The sequence below is a fragment of the Carassius auratus genome, chromosome 34 (assembly GCF_003368295.1).
Source record: "Carassius auratus strain Wakin chromosome 34, ASM336829v1, whole genome shotgun sequence".
NCBI classification, from domain to species: Eukaryota; Metazoa; Chordata; class Actinopteri; order Cypriniformes; family Cyprinidae; genus Carassius; species Carassius auratus.
This window is the reverse complement of record NC_039276.1, coordinates 7,515,161-7,529,728: the sequence shown is the minus strand read 5'-3', so window position 1 is coordinate 7,529,728 and position 14,568 is coordinate 7,515,161. Positions and strand designations below refer to the sequence as shown.

Genomic DNA, 14,568 nt, shown 5'->3' with positions numbered 1-14,568 from the left:
AATTGTGTTGTGTTGTACGGCGTTTCCTCTCCCAGAGATCGCTGTGTGTTTGTAATGCTCAGAGAGAGAACAAAAGCAGTGTCCATTCAGTTTTATACTTTCTGTGTTGCAAAAAGCATTTGGTCCATATCCTTCAGTGGCTTCCTATAGATGAGGTTTAATCATATCTGAGTGTAAATACTATACGTTTGGTGTGGAAATGATTCGATTTATTCAGTTTCCAGAACCAGTAGGAAAGAAACTCTGTTTGTAGGATATTTTCAGTATATATCGTTCGTAGCATTAGAAAGCATTCAGTAAAGGGTTTTTACACCTTTCTTGCTGCAGTTGAAGGGCCAGTAGAAGTCGATGTAGTTTGGGTAAAGTGTCCTTATTCTCTGATCACTGCCACTCTCATTTCCTGCCCACTCCATTATCCATGTGCAATATTTCAGAAACTATAAAAGAGGTTTAAAGCAGGCTCAGTACATTTCAGAAGCATATACAAAGTGAGGATTCACACTATAAATGTAAAAGCTGATTAGGAACCAGAAAATATTATTATTCTGTAATAATATTCATGATTATTATTGACTATTAAAAACACATTTAGCACCTAGACATTAGTGAGTGTCCTTATGAAACCTCCTTTTATTTGTGGACATCCTCAATATAACTAATAGTTTACATATATATATATATATATATATATATATATATATATATATATATATATATATATTAGATGTACATAATTTTATCTGAAAAGAATCACAAATTTTGGTGTGTGTCCCATCCTTACATCTCAAGGTCCTTTGGTCACTTTTGGGGTCAGTACTGTAGCCAACACTCAGGACCACCATTGCTCTTATTAATAATATTATTCATTTCAAATATATATTTTGTCTATTTCAGTAAACACATTCCCTGCCAGTAACTTTATGCCTTAACTTTTTAATAAGGTACATGTTTGACCCTCCCCCCACACACACACTTTTGCAAACAGAAGGTTTCTTTTGATGCCTCTTTTTGAGAGCTCTGTGGATTTAATTCATTTCATTCTATATTTAGATTGTTTGTGGAAAATTGTCAACAACTCATCAGAATCCATTCATTTTGTAAAACAAAACAAAAAAAAACAATGGATTTCCAATTTACTTCTACCACTGCCCTGATAAAACAATTTTTCCTTCCTTCCTGAGAATAATAGATTTTTTTTCCTGCTTAAAGTCCGGTAACACTTTATTTTAGTGGCTAGTTCTCACTATTACCAAGTTGCTTATTAGCATGTGTATTATTAACATTTAAGTTGTTTATTAGTACTTATAAAGCACTTATTCTGCATGACCATATTCTACATTCCTAATCCTACCCCAAACCTAAACTTAACAACTACCTTACTCACTATTAATAAGCAGCAAATTGGGAGTATATTGAGACAAATCATAGTTAATGGTTTGTTAATAGCGAGAATTGCACCATAAAATAAAGTGTGACCGAAAGTTCTGTTTCATGCAATGGCATGCTGGTAAAGGACAATGAGAAATTAATACAAAATAAGTGAAATCCATTTTCTATGCAAATGTGTACAGTGCTGCATGCTAATGCTTTACCTGCAAAAAAAATGGAGTTCAAATTGTCTTGTGCAGGACGGTATTTGAGAGAAATGCAAAACTGCATGCATAATGTTCCATTTGCATCGTCAGATTAAAGAGACACTATTTGGTTTTTGGGAAATATATGTGTAAAATGTTTTATTTTGTACAAATAAATTTGAATGTAAAAAAGTGCTTTGACGAATTCTGTGGTTTTGACACTCAGCTGTCCAATAGCACATCTTCAGGTGCACAGTGGAATCCATGAAAAACCAACTTCAATCAATAAATAGAACAAGTCCTATAATGTAATTAGCAGTGATTAATTCGCTTATTTTCATGATGAAATTGGACAGTTACAGCCTCCTCGCTCATGCCTATGAAACTGTAGCTTCTAGTAGCGCCATCTTCTGGAGTAACTCTGCATGTTCACTACGTCCATTTTCAAGACTATCTTGACAAAGAAAAACCATTCTCAGCAGACATTCTGATTTTAGTTCTTTTTATGTTGATAATTTGTAATGAAAAAAAATTATATAAAATTAGAAGAAGGCAAAATGTAAGTTAATCAATCACTTTGTGATTATGTTTTATTTGTAATGGCCACTTTGTATATATTTAGTGAAACTATTCAACCCTTGCTTGAATATATATATACAAAGTATATTTAGCTGGTAAAAGTAGCATAAATTAATTTACATTAAGCCTTAAAGCACAATTCTGGAATTCAACTAACGTTTAACAGTGTGAGGTTAGATTATAGGTTGACTGGTTTCGTCGTCCCACCAGGTTCTGGACGAGCTTCGGGCTCTTTTAAGGTGCTGGGCTTGACCATCTTCTCACTCTGGGCCCAGTTCTGTTTCTCCCTCTCCAGAGCTTTCTCCATCTCTGTGTAATAATCCAGGGCTTTCCTCACAGGGTCAATGATGTGCTGCTGGAAAATCAAAAGTAAGAGTTTGTTTTGAGAACACCTGGTTTAATGAGCCAAAGAATTGCATAAAGAAATATTTCACACAACTGTTGTTCACAATTAAAAGCGACATTAGGCAAAAGTGGTGCTCGACCGCTTAAAAAACATATTCAAGTTCAGTGCTATTTAACACACTTGCAAAGAAAAAAATCTAAATTAAATTAAATTACATTTCTAAAGCATTTTTTATGTAATTGTGTGTTTGGAAATGCAAATGAAGCAACTTTCTTTTTTTTTCTTTTTTTGACAAAATGTTTTGAAAAAAAAAATCTGACCAACGTTATATGAATAAGGCCCTGTGAAAAACCTTCAGAATATTTAATAAAACCCTAAGAATATAAATAACCCTGAAGATTTCAGGCTAACTTTGAGAAAGCAGCCTTCAGATATATTCATGGTAACTGGAATCTACAGATACAGATGTTTGAGGTGTAATAAAATAATCACTTAAATGTGTATTTCGGATGTTTTCTTTCAACTTCATCTGAAAGAATGCATGTTATGGAAGCATAATTTGCCAAAATCTCACTAGTGCCTGAAAACTTAGTGGTTTTGCCTATATCTTGCCTTTAAATCTTTAACGTAATGGACTTCCTCAAACTGTTTGAGTTATTAATGTTTAGTGAATGTCAGAAAGATTTTCCTCTGGGAACTTCCTCACCTCCAGACAGGGGAACAGATTGGCCAGTTCAATGAAGAGAGGAAAGAGAACGAATCGAATGAATCCAGTCTGAGAAGACGGTTTCGTCACTTTGTCTCGATCCATGAACGGAGTGACAGGAAGACCCTCCAACTTCTCCATGTCACTCTAGAAAAAGTCTTTTTTATTTAATTTTTTACATTCGATAAAGTAAAATCACAAAGTACTGTTTCGTACTCCCAACATGGCACTAGGAGATTCTTTATCATTAAACAAAGTTAGCAATATTGACCTGATTGAAGAACTCCTGCAGCAGACAGTCCAGCCACGGTTCTGCCACATCCATGGGTCTCGCCTCATTAGAGATGTCACTTACTTTAATCATGATCATCATCAACTGTGAAAGAAGCAGCCGGGTCAGGATTCATTCACATCATTAACAACACTCCTAAAAAGCTCAGCGCTTAATGCAGAGTTATTTTTCTATGCAAAACTGGCAGCCATGATGCTAGGGTGAAATGTTTGGTTGTTAGGGTGTTGCATTGATTGACCATTATGAATATCACTGTCCTTACCACATCTCTGTGATCTTTGTTACTGAAGTCGAACACAGGGATAAGGGCTTTGAACTTGTTGAGGATCTCAGTATGTCTGGTCATATCAGTAGCAAGAATACACCTGCAGTGACGAGAAGCCGGTCGGTTTTGACTTTTTTGAGTTTTTGGTTTGATATGGATATGGTTGGTAAGACGATAGAAGAGTAAATGATATACTTAATTATGCCCTCTCTTATTCTTTTGAAATGCTCTGTCGACAAGTTTCGGAAAATGTTGCTTTCGGTCTGAAAAATAATTAATGGTGACATACACACTGCATTAGTATGAGTAATATGCTATTTCAAACAAAGCTTAAGTCAATGTGCAGTTTGAAGATGATTATAAATGGCTTAATATTTTAAGGAAAGAAAAGACTAATCACCATTCAGCATGCAAATTACTGTCAGTTACATGTATAATGCATTTTTACATTTAAAAAAATGAAAAAGCCACATAAATTCTGAACATTCTATATCATTGTAAGTCAATGAATAAGTATAATAAGTAAGCTCTAGAGCCAGTTTTTTTTTTTTTTTTACCTTTTCCAGGATTTCAAAAGCTACAGCGCAGTGGTGATTTTCCAGTGGGGAGATGTCATTGTACCTCAAGGCGAGCTCAGTGCGGGCATTAATCTGAAGCAGGACATACTTTCATCAGTTTATGCTGTGTACTGAAAAGCAGCAAAATATTGAGACAACAGCTGTCCCACCTGGTATGCGTTGTTGTAGCCGGTGTGATCTAGATCATGACAGACGGCTGCGGTTAGCATGATGAGGAGGTCAATACTGTCCATCTTGCTTCTGAGATCTGTTAGCCATATCAGGCCATACATCTGACAAACAGATGGACACAGATATTAGTGGTCAGGACTTTTCCTGTTTGGCCAGCTGACGAAACCCAAAATCATTTTAATTCATCTATTATATGTATTATGAATTATAATGTGTTATAAAATTATTTATATGCGACCCTGGACCACTAAACCAGTCTCAAGTGTAATTTTTTCATACATATACATCATCTAAAAGCTGAATAAATAAGCTTTCAATTGCATTCCAAACAACAATGACCCATTAGATAACACTGATTCCAGTAAAATTACAATTACATTTTGGCAGCGGTGCAATGAGTGAAATGATGGCTGTCTGGGGCATGACATTTATTAATCAAGCAGATGGAGAAGTGGATAATTGGAGTGATTGGGAGAATTCCTGAGGTTGAGGCTACCATCTGAGTGACGCAGAAGCAGTGCTTGAAGTTGTGGAAGGGGATGTTATTGTAGCGTCTGTACACTTCATAAAGGAACTGCTGCAGCACGTCCAGCTCAATGTTGAAGGAGGAGATGAAGTCCAGATCAGTGTACATCACCTGGAGCAACACCATGATCTCAGCATCTTCCCATTGCCTACAACAGCACAAAATCTTAGAAGGCATCATACCTTGTTGTGTTCATTTAAAGCTAAAGCCTGATTTCATCAAGTCCACTTGGAAGACTATTGCATTAATGAAGACGGAGCTCCAGCCCTTTGCTCACAAGAAGTGCTTTTGATTTGCAAACCACAAACAGGACCATTGATATTAAGATGAGGCCCTTTGGGCAGATGAAAGGCATGATCTCTGCCTTGTTCTTTATGCTTCATTTAGAAGTGCTGTGCTCTGCTCCACGAACAATTTCCCTATTCATGTATGACAGGTGCAGGACTCTGATGTGGCTGTAGCCACTGTTAAGACTCCTGGTTTCCCGTTTATTTACAAAAACAAGTCATATTCAGGTTAAATAATAATAGGGAATTTCCAGAAGTATTCTATGTGAAGGCAAAGAAAGTGTGTTTGTGCATTTGTGTTTCATGTTTTGTGAGAGAGATATTTAAAACTTACCAGTTATCAAAGGTTGGTGTTTTAAGATACTGTCTCACCTCTACAGAAACCTCCAGAGAACTACAGGAAGTAAATCAGAAGAATTTGATTCGTAAAAAGACGCAAATTACAGCCTTCCGCGTAAGAGACAAGAATATCACCTCATTTGGAGGAACTTTTCCCTGACGTGCTCACACTCCTCACGGGTCTTGCGCAGGGTTCTTTTATGGTAGAAAGGGGAGGGCTTGTGGGTGCCATCTGACATGTCCTTATACAATCCCAACCAGCTCAGGTGCTCAACACTCTACAGAGACAGAAATCATGTTATAGAGCTTGAAATATAAATGCATTTGAAAACTTTCCTTTATTTAGTATGTTTCCCTTAATGGTGCAGATAGAACATCTCAGACAGTAGTTCAGCGTTCATACCTCCAGTTTCTCTCTGAAAGACTCCACCTGTCTCTTCATCTCGTACACAATGGCAGGAGTCTCTGCCGCTTCAGTTAGGATTCTTTTCTCCAGGCTCTGTAACCTGTTTAATAATAATTTGATTGGACTCATTATTATCATGTATTTTGAGATAAAAAAAAGAGCCAAACTTTGTGGCACATATAAAATGTGCTAAGCAATTTTGCAAACCACAAAAGCCCCGCTCTCTCATCAAAACCCCATCCTTAAAGACACATCAGCCAACCAGTTCAGTAATACTGAATGTGCAAAATGATTGACAGGCAGAGGCTCTCTCTGATTGGCTGTTTTTCTGACTGCAAAAAGCCACAGGCTCTTCTTATGCTACCATCACAGAAAAGTGTGATTTCTTATGCTTATGCTATTTTCACTCTAGTGAGTTTGTCTTACAGAAAGTGTGCATTTCAAATATGTCCCAACCTTACCTTTTCTCCATAGAAGAGAGGTCAAATCCCAGAGCAACAACCAGATCTGAACCTAAACATGATCCAAATATAGAGGTTATCTGTGGCATCTATCAAATTATGTTTATTCATAGGTTTATCAGTACAGTAGCTCTCTAGTGCTAAGGTGGAGAATACCTAACAGCTCACTGTTACAGTCTGCGGCGACCACTTCCAGTTTATAGCAGGAGCGAGGACTATTTGGGGCCAGCTGAGGGGAAATATTAATGATATTGCCTTTAGTATTATAGAGTTTTAGGATGTCATGAGGTCCTGCCTCAGCTGCTGCTCGGAAAAGATCTGTGATGCAAACACACACACACACACACACACAAACATTTTCATTAATGTTAATATGGCAGATTTAATTCATCATCACATTTCGTATTTTCGTAACTGAGGTACATGGAAATTTCATGGAAAAAGAGCTTCATTATCCGTGATTTAGGATTGAAATGCCATATGTTTCCTTTAGGGCACTGCTTGGCACTTGAAGACTGACTGACTGTCAGCACCACCTGTGACTCAAGCTGTCAAACTGAAGTATGACGGTTTATTTGTTTCTGACTCACATTCTGTAACTACAAATTCACCCATGCACACTGAGTCAATATGGAAGATAAAAAGTTAATTAGCAGTCTGATAGCTCTCTAGAGAATTGGAGCCGAAAGAAAGATTATAAAATAAGACCATCATCTGAAGATCCCTTATGTTGTATTAGCTGTCCAGGTCAACAGAATAGCTCTTCATATGGGCTCGCTGTAATTGAGAGGACCTGATTAAAGAAGCATGGCAGTCCTCAAGCTTATTTTCAGTAGAATAAAAGCTAATGAGGAAAGCAAGCCAATTTGGTCATTTCAAAAACTCTGTTTCATATAAGAAATATAAGAATGAATTCACATAAGAAATTTTATTTGACGCTGATACAGGAATTAAAGCTGCTGTCATTCATAGAGCAAGACTGCTTTTACAAACCTCTGTTTATCTGACAATCTGTTCAACACAAAAATAATTACTATATACTAGTTTAATTTATGTTAATTTAATACTTTTTAATAACATGTATAACATATATATGTGTTTTTGGTGTCCTGACCTTTGAGGCACACACAGAAATATAACCCAAAGTCTTGTAGTTTATTGAAATTAGATAAATGTTCATCTTTTGAGCCAATAATAACAACAGTAATCATAAATTCAATTCAATTTAATTAAATTCTAGTTAGTCAAGAAGAAATACATTTGAGATACTCCTTACCTTTAACATCTTGTGCAGGACAGTCAACAGGGAACTCAGCTTGTTCTGGTCTTCCATTCACGGTAAAATAAATTATTTTAGTTGCCATGTCAGGTGATAATCTGTTGCACCCTCACCTTTGCTGATCGATGTGTGTGTGTACAGTGTTACATCAGTAATTCAGCCTATCATTCATTTAAAACCCCGCCCCATCTCTGTGGGGTCCACCCCCTTCATCCAAAACCCTGCTCTGTATTTCTGTTAATATGGAGACAAGCAAACGTTTCCTTAAATTTATCTTGAAAGTTATTCATTTTGCACCTGATTAAATTGTATTAATGTTTTTTTTTTAAAATTAATCTATTCCTTGTTAACAAGTAGTGTTAATAATGTTTTTTTCTTTCATATTTCAAACCATTTTCAACATTTTCAATGTTATTTAGTTTTAGTATTTAGTATTAGTATTTTTAGTCATGTATGTGAAACATATTAATAAATTAATTAAAACAGAACTATAAAATTGCAACCTATATCATAAGAACAATGGGAGAAGTGTAATGAATAAGTAAGAAATTCTGTAGATATAGCAGACTTTTATTTTGTAGCTGACTTTTATTTTGAATTGTCTTCTGAGCCTATGCATGCAGTTTCCTGAAAGAAGAAGCGAAACGTGGGTTTAGCAGAAGTAACGTTAGTAGGACACGCGTCCAAAAAGTCTAGCTGTATTTATTTGATACATTTTATATTTAATAATGACAGAAGGCAAATCACCAGAGAAGCCGGCGAAAAACCTGCTGGCTCTGAATCCAACGGAAGACGCAGAGTTTCAGAAGAAGATTCAGCAAGTAAAGAAACGTCCTAAAACGGTACGACGCGTGACCATGTGGCTCGAGTTAGCCTGACAGTCTTTACCATCGAATTTGTCAATTTAATTGGTTGTCATTAATAGTCATTAGGCTATTTGGATTGAAGAATTCTCCCTTTTCGACACTAAATTGCTCAACAAAGCCTGCTCTGTTCCGAATTTTATTTTTACGTTTCTGTGTTTAGTTGACTTGCTTTTTTTTTCGGAATGTGATGTTATTTATGTTTCCCTCCTCAGGGTCAGCCGCTTTCTCCTGGAGTACTTTATGTTGGTCATCTGCCTCGAGGATTGTTTGAACCTCAATTAAAATCATACTTTGGGCAGTTTGGCAAAGTCACACGAATAAGAGTTTCCAGGAGTAAAAAGGTACGACGTATTTTACGCATTTTACAATCAATTGGGTTAGAGCATTGTTTTTGTCACAATCAATTTAAAAGTTATGTAGAAAGGGGTAAATATTAGGGAAGTGGCTGCAAATTTTGACCCTCTAACTTTAAAACTCACTATTATAATTATATTCTTAAAAAAAAAAGTATTCTATTTTCTTTTAATTTATTATTCAATTGTATGTGTGTATGTGTAAAGACCTCTAACACTAGCTTGGTCTATTCTTTTTCTATTCTATATGTTTTCTTTATTATTTATTACATTATTTAAAAGCCCTTGCTGCGTGTACTGTGTTAAGCTAACTGAGAATTGTTGTAGCACTTATATATCATTGTTCTTTTTGTTGTTTTTGATTGCTTCCTCATCTGTAGTTGGCTTTGGATAAAAGCGTCTGCTAAATGAATAAATGTAAATATAAAGGAATTCTGATGCAATTTCTATGGTTATTTGAATTAAATGTGAGCATTCTAACAGGAATTCAAAAATGAAGCAAAAGTTTCTTGGATTAATTAGTTAACCCAATGAGGTTCTGTTTGATTTCAAGAGGATTCTTAAAGAAAACTTGTTTGATCCCATTAGGGTTGCTTCCAAATATTAATATAATTTCTATTAGAATTTGAGGTGGATACTTTTATGTACATTTTAATTTATCTGTTTAACATAAAATAATAGCACAGCCTGAAAATTGTCTTTGGCATTTGTTGCCTTGGATAAGATAATTGTGCAGACAGTAATAAGGTACATTTAGCTTATTGCCAGCTTCATTTTGTTGTGCAATGAAACCAATGTGCCAACACTATAAACACTGAGTCATACTAACAATATCTTGCTTTGAAGATTTCAATGCAAGTAGTATTAAACTTCCATCTTTCACAGACAGGACGGAGCAAAGGCTATGGATTTGTGGAGTTTGAGTGTGATGAGGTGGCTAAGATTGTGGCTGAGACCATGAATAACTACCTTATCGGAGAGCGGCTCATAAAGTGTAAGTTGAGAGTGTAAAAGGTTTTGCATGTTTTCTCGCATAATGTTGTCTAAACATTACTGTGTTTTATCCTGTTCAGGTCAAGTTTTGCCACCTGAGAAGGTCCATGAAAAGCTGTTTGTTGGTTCCAGGTTGGGCTTCAAGAAGCCAAAGCAGCCTGCAGTTGCTCGATATAACAAACGGCATGCTGAAGATGATCTGAAGAATGTTGGTACAAAGCTTATAAGCAAAGAGTCTAAGCTACGCAAGAGACTTGCAGCGAAGGGCATTGACTATGATTTCCCAGGATTTGTAAGTATTATGTTGTCATAGATGACCCAGAAATGAAAATTTGCTGAAAATGTACGTTTACTTAGGCCATCCAAAATGTAGATAAGTTTATTTCTTCATTGGAACAGATTTGGAGAAGTTTAACATTACATCCTCTGCAGTGAATGGGTGCCGTCAGAATGAGAGTCCAGACAGTTGATAAAAACATAATCCACATTATTCAGTCCATTACATAATCTCATGTGAATTGAAAAGCTGCGTTTGTAACAGATTCCTCATTAAGGCATTTTATCTCATATTTTGACCATCACTTCTGGTCAGAATATGAGTCCATAATAACACTTCCTCCAGTGAAACAATTTATCCAGGATCCATTGGTGAACACGGGCAGTAATGCTAAATTTTTCTGAATGTGTTCCAAGGAAGAAAAACTCCTCTGTATCTTGGATGGTAGAGTACATTTTCAGCAAATTTTTATTGCGTAAACTATTCTTTTAAGATGCTTATTGTTTTATTTTAGTGTGAAATATTTTTTTTTTTTCCCAGGCAGATCAGATTCCAGCCAAAAAATCCCAATCAGAAGCCGATGTTTCAGTATGCAGCGAGGTGAGCTCAAGTTATTAATAGTTAGTTAATTTGTATTTTATTTTATTTTTCACCTTTTTTTCCACTGATTTTGTGGGCATATGCTTGGCACAGACTGAAAATTACCTCAGTTGTACCTGTTGACTGAAGTAAGATAACTGTGCCGACAGAAACTGGTACATTTTAAGCTTATTGTCAGTCACTGTGACTCACAATGAAACCCATGTGCCAACATTTACTGCAGAAAATGACTAGGATATGTAGTCTTGTGCTACTAGTGTTTTAAAAAAAATGTATTTATTTTTTTGCATTTAGGATGTCACTCCAGTTTGCACCCCATCCATTTTGGAGAGGAGGAAGTCAATCAGAATAGAGGACGATGTTGATGATGAAATAGTCATTAAAGCCAAATCAGTTCCAGAAAACTGTGAGGATGTGGAAGATAGCGAGGAAGAGTCAGGTGAAGATGAAGAGGACTAAGGTGAAGAGGAGCATATGGTTTAAAAAGAGAATTTAATACCTACTAAAAAGACTTAAATCCCTGTTTTAGAAGGGACACTGGACTCACTTTTTTCAGAGCCATTTGTATGTGTTTAGCTCTCAGTTTTCTCCAGCGACCGGAGAAGAGGATCACACATGTAATTCTGACTACCAGGCATCTGTTTTGAGGAGCATTTTATGCAGATGTACCGATTGCCTTTAGGGGTTAAGATCATACAATGTGGTCTCTCAGAGGTTGCTAAAGTCCAATTAACTGTGTAATACACAAAGTATATTTGGTGTGTTCATTTGAAAATTAAATGGATGGATGCATGTCATTGTATTTCTGACACATTATTTTATGTATTCTGTCTAGTACTATCTTCAGACATGTAGCTTTGCAATATTGGTAAAACGTGCTTGACCCATAAAAATGGGCATCAAATAAATGTATATTTTGTTTTTTAAAGCTATTTTCACTGAGCTATGGTTTGTGTAAATTATGACTGTGGAGATGCTTACAAGGGGCATCATGGAAGAAATAAAGATCAATGAAAATTAATTTATCAGAATAACCACTAGATGGAGCCAGTAGTCGTATGCCATTGCTATGGGTTTCATTTTATGGCAAGCCATTTCAGCATTTGTTGCTTAAAATTTACTGATATCTGTGTGTTAGTACCACTGATGTAAATATGACTGGATCTCTCATCGTGTTCTAAACTGCCAAAAGACAGTGAAGCCACCAGAAATGTTTGATCCGCCATTTCACTAATCCCTACCGGGAGAGAACACCATTGAGTCACATGCAAACCACTGACTTTAAAATCAGTCAAACGGTGAGTTTTTCTGTTTTAAAGTGTATGTAAATTCATTTTAAGTTCAGATGTTATCTGCCATGTTTATGGTCTTTTTGGGCAGGGTAAGTGAAATATTTTAACTGTTTAAGAGGGTGTGTCTGCTGCACTGCACACTGCTGACACAGGTAACAATCCAACATAAATATAGCCTATTTTTTTTTTATTTTGGCTACATAATTATAAAGGAATTTTTAGGCCAGGCAAGTTTATTTATATAGCATACAACATTTTTATTAAAGGTGCTTTACATGAAGTAAAAATAATACATAAATCATGAATTGTGAAAATAAACGCAAAAAAAAGCAATTTAAAAATTTGGAAAATTCTTTTAAAAATTGATTTAAAAAGAGTTAAACATGAACCTGTTAGTATCAGAAATCGACTTGAATATATAATGAATAATACAATAGTTACTATATTGCTCTAGACTGTATTGCTCTATACTGAAATTAAAAGCTTGATGTCTGTACTATGTACAGTGACATTCAGCCAAGTATGGTGACCCATATTCAGAATTCATGCTCTGCATTTAACCCATCCAAAGTGCAGAAACACAGCAGTGAACACACACCCAGAGCAGTGGGCAGCCGTTTATGCTGCGGCACCCAGGGAGCAGTAAGTCGTGGTATTTTGCCGGCCCGAGACTCGAACCCACAACCCTAGGATTAGGAGTCAAACTCTCTAAACTCTTTAACCACTAGGCCACGACTTCCCTCTTCAGATGTATGCAGCCGCGGCGCTATCACTGGGCCCAGGCCTATGAGTAGTGAGTTATTTTCGTTCTAGTGGTTCATCCAATAAGCAGCCCGAGTGAAAGCTTCTCAGCAAGTGATCCAATGAAATGAATGATGTTGGCGGACGTCATTCATTCAAGACAGACACAGACAGTTTTGCTAATATGAAACGTAAAACAAAACAAAGCAGCTTATTTTATTTTACATTCAGCAATAAATGCTCAGAGGAACAGCAGGAGGAAACTCCTGCAATTTTAAGTTGTATTTCTATTTCTTTGTCCGCTTCAGCACTGAGCTGAGGACAGCGATACAAGTTGCTGTTTTCTGGAGGCCCACTTACAATAAAAATCCTGGCGCCGCTAGTGTATGTATGTAGTCAGTTATTTCTCTGAATAAATTAAGATGTGTATATTTTTTATGTCCTGATTGGGTAACATCTATTTCAGACTCTCCAAGATGTCATAAATATGTTTACTAGCATTACCATTTCCATGTAAAATGTTGTAAGCTAAATTTATATTAAACCACCATTTAAATCATTACTTGCTTTAAAATGAATGCTGTTAATGAAACTATTGTTGAAACATTTGCAGTAAGTGCCTACTGTACGGATAAAAAAACTGTAACAAAATGATATAAACAATGAATAACTGTACAAGGCAAATATATGTGTATACAAAGCATAAATCTTCAGATTTCAGAGTGAGCACTTTATCATTTGTTTTATGTTGAGGTCGTGTCTGTCTGATATTTATCATGTTCATGATGTTTGCTACTGAAACGTTAATGAACGTAGCTTTTTAGGGGGTATTTAAGTAGGGGGAATTCCCTATATTAAAAAAAATACAGTTTCAATGCTTAGTGTGTTGCATTGTAAGAATGTACATAGATACTTCAGATTTAAAAACACTGACTTGTTAGTGGATGTTTTCTCATTAAATTGGAACAGTTTCCTATTAATTCAATGTAATGGTAATACTAGGGATTTACAATGTGGCGGCGCTGCGGCTTCACTTTCATGACGTCGTGAGCAATCAGGTTCTCTATTATAGATCAGTGGTTAGTATATATTTTTAATTTAAGTGAACCAATATTTCAGCAATAATACAATTGTTTAAACTAGTTGAACTGTTTCTGTATTATTTCGCTAGTAGTCACTATCCAAACTATTTTGTAATGACAAATGTAAAATTGTCCAAATTAGTATTCTGTCTAGTTTGTATCGTTGCTGATTCCTTTTCCAATTTTATTAGTGCTATATAGAGAAATATGTATGCATACATTAGTTTTTTTTTTTTTATTTGTTTTATGCAAAGAGTAATTATAATGACTTCTAGATAATTAAAATTTTAATTAGAAGTCTTTTAGGAAAATTACAAATGTTTACCAGAAACAAATTTGAATACGTTCAAATAACTTATATCAATTAGTAAAAGATAAAATAAAATAATAACAATAAAAAAACATGCTATTTGCTATTGGAATACTTGCCAGCTATTAAAAATAAATGCGATACTAGTGTCAAATAGACGGTAGCTAGTTTTTATGAATCGATGTTAAAATGGCCTTCCATGAAGGTTCATTGTTTTAGATACACAAGGAAAATGACCATGTGGC

The 14,568-nt window shown here is 35.5% G+C and overlaps 2 protein-coding genes and 2 non-coding genes across 4 annotated transcripts; 3 read left to right on the top strand and 1 right to left on the bottom strand.

Annotated features, from left to right (window-relative positions):
- Nucleotides 1-2,197: 2,197 nt before the first annotated feature.
- On the bottom strand, nt 2,198-7,928 carry LOC113053055 (high affinity cGMP-specific 3',5'-cyclic phosphodiesterase 9A-like). The gene is made up of 14 exons (XM_026217707.1): nt 7,807-7,928; nt 6,687-6,848; nt 6,531-6,582; nt 6,067-6,169; nt 5,799-5,941; nt 5,659-5,718; nt 5,008-5,185; nt 4,490-4,612; nt 4,320-4,412; nt 3,958-4,025; nt 3,760-3,862; nt 3,477-3,581; nt 3,206-3,352; nt 2,198-2,508 (listed from the first exon to the last, which is right to left on the bottom strand). The coding sequence occupies exons 1-14, from the start codon at nt 7,892-7,894 to the stop codon at nt 2,332-2,334; spliced, it is 1,602 nt and encodes a 533-aa protein (XP_026073492.1). The 5' UTR covers nt 7,895-7,928; the 3' UTR covers nt 2,198-2,331.
- A 494-nt stretch (nt 7,929-8,422) lies between these two features.
- On the top strand, nt 8,423-11,919 carry LOC113053053 (MKI67 FHA domain-interacting nucleolar phosphoprotein-like). The gene is made up of 6 exons (XM_026217706.1): nt 8,423-8,651; nt 8,888-9,016; nt 9,914-10,022; nt 10,102-10,313; nt 10,839-10,898; nt 11,193-11,919. Exons 1-6 carry the CDS (start codon nt 8,538-8,540, stop codon nt 11,355-11,357), a joined length of 789 nt encoding a protein of 262 aa, XP_026073491.1. The 5' UTR covers nt 8,423-8,537; the 3' UTR covers nt 11,358-11,919.
- LOC113053841 (small nucleolar RNA ACA64) lies at nt 9,711-9,836 on the top strand. The gene has a single exon (XR_003277330.1). It is a non-coding gene; the product is annotated as a small nucleolar RNA ACA64 (small nucleolar RNA).
- Nucleotides 10,988-11,114, top strand: LOC113053842 (small nucleolar RNA ACA64). The gene has a single exon (XR_003277331.1). It is a non-coding gene; the product is annotated as a small nucleolar RNA ACA64 (small nucleolar RNA).
- Nucleotides 11,920-14,568: the final 2,649 nt, after the last annotated feature.